The sequence below is a fragment of the Astyanax mexicanus genome, unplaced genomic scaffold (assembly GCF_023375975.1).
Source record: "Astyanax mexicanus isolate ESR-SI-001 unplaced genomic scaffold, AstMex3_surface scaffold_31, whole genome shotgun sequence".
In the NCBI taxonomy this organism is placed as follows: domain Eukaryota; kingdom Metazoa; phylum Chordata; class Actinopteri; order Characiformes; family Acestrorhamphidae; genus Astyanax; species Astyanax mexicanus.
The window spans coordinates 5,425,001-5,430,535 of record NW_026040041.1 but is presented as its reverse complement, the minus strand read 5'-3'; the positions used below and the strand labels follow the sequence as shown (position 1 = coordinate 5,430,535).

Sequence of the window (5,535 nt, the reverse complement as noted above, 5' to 3'; positions counted from 1 at the left end):
AAATTAATCCAGATTACAGAATTCAGATTCACCAACAATAAACTACGGAGTTAAATTTGTGGCAAAAGTTTAATACGAAAAAATTTAATCTAAAAACATACTTTTTACTTTATATTCTTAACATTTTGTTATGAAATCAAAAAAAAAAAAAAAACATATATAAGAAATACACATATATTTTTAAAGATACTTGGTCACTTTATCTCTCTTTGCAGTTATTTTACCAGTCTTTGCTTTAATTTTTTGTTTTGTAGATTTTGCTCCTAAGGTGATTCTGTGGGAAAAAAAATAAATTGTGCCAAAAATCAGAAAAAAAACTTAAGCAGTAAAATCCTCAAAAATCCAAAATCAAAAATGAAAGTAGACTGTTAAAAACACAAACTAAAAATAATTGTGAAATAACTGTAAAGGACATTTATTACTCTTATTTTTTACTCTTTCAAATTTGCAACATTTATATTTTTTCTTTTGATTCTTAAAAAAGTGTTTTCAGATGTTATTTTTTGTTTGTAAATCCTTAGTTTTAAACTTTTTTTGAGAATCTAAAGGAAAAAGTATATTCCATGAATTCAAAATAGAATAAAACTATATTAAGAAATTATATATTTTTTAAAAAAATACTTTAAGATACAATTTAGGATACAATTACTTTTGTTTGTATTTTAACAGTTTTTGCTTTTATTTTTGTGATTTTTTTGCAGATTTTAGTTAGTTGCTTCTGTTGTGAAAAACTGTGTTAAAGACTTCAGCAGCAAAATTAACCAAAATTAAAGCAAATTAAATGCAAATGAAAATAGATGTCAAATAACTGCAAAGAGAAAAAAAGTAATAAAGTATCTTTTAAAATATGTGTTCAATAAATTTCTTTATAGATTTCAGATTTTTTGTACTTTTGCCTCATAATAAACTCCATAATAAACCATAAACAGTTTTAAAGTAATAAACGAATTAAATTCAGATCCTGGACCAAATTAAACAGAATCGACTGTACGTTATCCGTCGGTCTTGTGTGTAATTTTGAGTAGGTAAGTTCAGAATCGCTGATTGAGAGGAGTCGGGCTGTTCCGTCGTTCGCTGTTGTCACGGCGACGCTTCCAGCCAATCAGGAAGTCCCGAGCAAGAAAAAGTTAGATTTTACAGTTTTACAGTTCAACACTATAACTGCTCATCTGTCAATCAACCACCCCAAACCCCTCCCCCCGAAGAACAAACAATGAAGATACACTTAAAAACATCATTTACAATATTCATATATACACATAAAATATATACACACACACTCTCACACACACACTCTCACACACACTCTCACACACACTGACGGGTAAGGGTCGGGAGAATACTCGGTATCAGATGATACGGTGTAGCTGGTGTGGTCGTGGTTATACTGTGAAAGGTACTTTATTTAAATTATTTATATGTATTGGCAATTATAGATATCATTGTAAATTATATTCATTTCTGTGGGTGTTTAATATAATAGAATAAAATATAACAGAGTTAATGTGGTTTACTGTGCTGCTCTAACAGCATTAGTAACTAAATACCGGCTTTAAATCAAATTTTAACCTTAGTTTAGAATAGATTCTAACAAAAATTAAGAAATAAAAATAAAGTCCTATCCGGACAGGATTAGTTTCTATATATTTCTCACTTCTACTCAGGTAATAAAACTCCTGCATCTGGACTGTAATTGAAAAAAACAGGAGGAGCAGTGAGTTTTTTGGCTTTTTTCTCAGTCACATGACATCAGTGGTGTTCAGTAGCTCCTCCATTTCCACTCGCTGTTGTGTTTTTAACGTGGATCTCCGTGGAAACTGTGGCGCGCCCAAAGTGTAATTACGGTGCGCGGCAGTGGACAAATAGCTATTTTATTAAAGGCGAGGAGACGAAACTCAGAGATGTGAGTCTGGACGGGACTAAAATTACCAGAGGAGCACGGAGTTCAGAGAAAAACAGTAGATAATTCAGCCTGTAATTTTTTTATCTCAGAGGACGTCTGAGAAAAACACGTACACGATCGTTCCGGACAGGAATAAAATCACAGAGGATAAAAAAAAACCCATAAAAGAGAAAATTACCCCGCCCAGATAGGGCTTAAGACGTGTTAACAGCCTTTGCTTGTATACTTTTTAGAGGGAAATTGTTCTTATTCTTCTACATTTTTTCATATTAAAATCATTAAATATATAAGATGTGGTTTGATGTGAAACTGAACTGAATCTGGACTGTTTCCAGTTGTGTGAATGGAAATGGAAATAACAATTTTGGTCATGTGACCCAACATTTGTTAATGTTGGTCATGTGATTCAAGAACAAGCGAAGTAACCTATCAGATTATGAAGAAACACATAAGGAATCATGTAGTAACTTAAAAACAGTGTTAAACAAACCTAAATACCCTGTGAAGAAGCTTTTAGATTCTCTTATCTGGGGAGCTGTTTGTTAACTTGCAGTTTCTGAGGCTGGTAACTCTGATGAACTCATCCTATACAACAGAGGAAACTCTCGCTCTTCCTTTCCTGGGGCAATCCTGATGAGTGCCAGTTCCACCATTATAACCTTTTTGATGGTCTTTGCGGTGACTGCACTTGAGGATACTATTTTTCTTCACTATTCTTCGCTGTATACCTGTAACTCTACCTCTTCACTACTTTACTTTAACTGATGCTCTCAAACACTTTATTAAGAGACAAGAAATTCAAGTAATTAACTCTTGATGAGTTCAGCACAGCTGTTAACTGAAAGCCTGGATTCCAGGAGACTCTACCTCATAAAACTGACAATCCAGCAGAGATGTTCAAAACTGATCATCTAAACAAGAGGAGATACTTTATAGAAACTAAAATATAAATCATATTCTGGTTTGTTTAACACTTTTTTTGTATACTAAATAACTCCATATGTTTTTTCTTCATAATTTGGACGAGTTTAGTATAAATCTACAATGTAGAACATTTTAATATAATAAAAAAACACTTTTTGTGAATGGTAGTGTATATTTTTGATGGTCATTAGCATCAATTAATCATTTCCTAAAGAGCTCTCAGAGATTTGTGACTAGCAGCTTGGGGACAAAATAACATGAACACTGATAGACCCACAGGCCGGGAACTACTGCTGCTGAGAGAGAGAATAGGGGGGCATTACCCACCCCCAACCCCCCCTCCATCTGTATAATACTTCACATACAACATATTCAACTGCTGCTTTATTTATTCACTGATTTTCCTACATTTAACACTTTCTCTCAGTGTGTTTCTGCACTAATGTAAAAGTTAATGTAAAAAAAATTGGGTTTTTCTTTGGTATGAAAATCTGTTGCGGATCGTGAAACCTGTTCAAATGACTTTTTTATGACCTTGAGGAAAGCTCCTGCAACGACTCAGGAGTGTGTGTGTGTGTGTGTGTGTGTGTGTATGCAAAGCTTATCAAGGCTTTGATTTTATTTGACAGGGTAAAAAAAAAACGTGAATAAGGGGCCGTCGCTAAATTCCTCATTTTGTTCAAAAAGCGAAAAACAACGATGAAGATAGAACCTCAAAAACATGCTTTTACACACATTTTGTTTGATTCAGACCAAATTTTAGGGTCTTAAAGCTTCAGTCTGGACCAAAAAAACAGAATTTGGTCTAACGAGATGATCTGGTATCAGTCTGGATCAGCTAAACCATGATCCGATTTATCTGCAGTGTAGTAAGAGCTGACTTCTTATGATCTTGACGAAAACTCCTGCAAATACGCAGAAGTGTGTGTTTAAGTGTGTTTTCAAACCTTTCAAGGCTTAGATTTTTTGACAGGGTGAAAAAAAGTGAATAAGGGGCCGTCACAAAATTACTAATTTTGTTTGAACAGCAAAAATCAATGATGGAGAGAAAACAAATCTTAAGGCTGCTTTCACCGAACAAATTACTAAAATTTAGCTTAACTGAGGCCGTTTTCACACCTCTAGTGTTATTTTTTCTGGTCGAAATTAGTTAAGTTCATTTATTTGGAGGATTTCTCTTTGGTTTGGTTTGTTTTCACACAGGCAAAAACCTAAACTCACTAAAATGCGCACCAACAAACTATGTGAGATACTCACATACTTCTACATAATTAGTCTCCTCTGATTGTTTAGAGCTGTCTGGCGCAGGAGCAAGAAATTAAATACAGTAAGAAGGTTCTGTATTAAACAACTGAACGTATATCTGTGCAGTGTGAAGCTGCTTTAACACTGAACACGCTTTAAAACACAGTGTTTTCACTGGGATTTTCGTCTAGTAACACATACAGCATTCAGTGTGAAACAGCTTAGCATGAAGCAGAGATTAGGTTTAGTTCATAGCTGCAGTAATTATTATCTGCGTAATAAATCAGGCTAAACTGCACCTGAAAAGCCGTTTAGTTAAAAACATGGAGTATATTTTATAGTCTGTTTAGTTTGTAACCAATCCGAAACCACCTCTTCTCACAGGTCTAGAGTGAAATCAGTGTTTTCACACCTGCTCAAACAAACCACACCAAGAGAACAAACCAACCAGAGTTCGATTTAACCAGACCAAATAGTGCAATAGGTGTAAAAACGCCTTAAAAAATAACAGGTGGATCTACTGAACCATGATCTGGTTTATCAATGGAAGAAACAAACAGAAGTTAAAGAAGAGATTAGCTGAAATCCGGCTCCCCTTGGTTGTCATGTGATTCTGTATCTACTGTAACTGTAGATTAATCCTCATTGAAAAACACTAATAAAAGAATCAGGAGTCGGAATTTACAAACTTACAGAACTTACAAAATTCAATAATCCAGAATTCAGAATACAATGTAAGAAGAACATAAAGCATTGTTTTTAACTCTCAGGTGTTTTGTTGTTTGTCTGAAAAAATCAGATTATGTGTGTGAAAGGGCCTTAATCTTAAAATATTTACCATAATAACAATAATATGTCATAATGAGATACATATATTAGATATATTATCAACATATATGAGATGCTGGCAATTTCCAATAAGATATTTGTTTTGCAGTTTAGTGAAGCAGCCATTTAACACTGTGTGTCTCTTCCTCTCTATTATTCTCTCTCTCTTTTCTATTTTATTAAATTACACCTCTCTATATATACACATAAGGGACAGCCTGATTCTCAGTGTAGGAGTGTACGAGTGTGTGCGTGTGTGAGAGAGTGTGTGTTCAGCCTGATCTGTCAGTAGAGAGGTGAAAAAGCAACAGAGCAGAGGAATAATTTATTTTCCCCACAAAATAAAAAAAAAGACAAAAAAAAAAAAAAAAAAAAACACTTTTATCCAGATGAAACATCCTGGATAGGGGGCGGGGTTACATAAAGTTCATTTATTCATCTATTAACAGTACCGTGTGTGTGTGTGTGTGTCTCTCTATACATGTGTGTGTGTTTGTGTGTGTGTGTGTGTGTGTATATGTATTTCTACAACCATCTCTGTCCATCTCTGTGTTCTTTTCTCTCTTTCTCCCTCTAAATATCTCTCTCTCGCGCATTAACACTCTCTCTCTCTTTCTCTCTCTCTCTCTCTCACA

At 34.1% G+C, this 5,535-nt stretch overlaps 1 protein-coding gene across 1 annotated transcript in view; it reads right to left on the bottom strand.

Annotated features, from left to right (window-relative positions):
- Window positions 1–438: 438 nt before the first annotated feature.
- LOC125788942 (E3 ubiquitin-protein ligase RNF5-like) overlaps window positions 439–5,535 on the bottom strand; it is an 18,378-nt gene continuing 13,281 nt past the window's right edge. Inside the window, exon 6 of the mRNA XM_049472911.1 lies at window positions 439–5,535. This exon is cut by the window's right edge and continues 114 nt beyond it. Coding sequence (XP_049328868.1) covers window positions 5,531–5,535 — 5 coding nt within the window. The 3' untranslated portion in view covers window positions 439–5,530.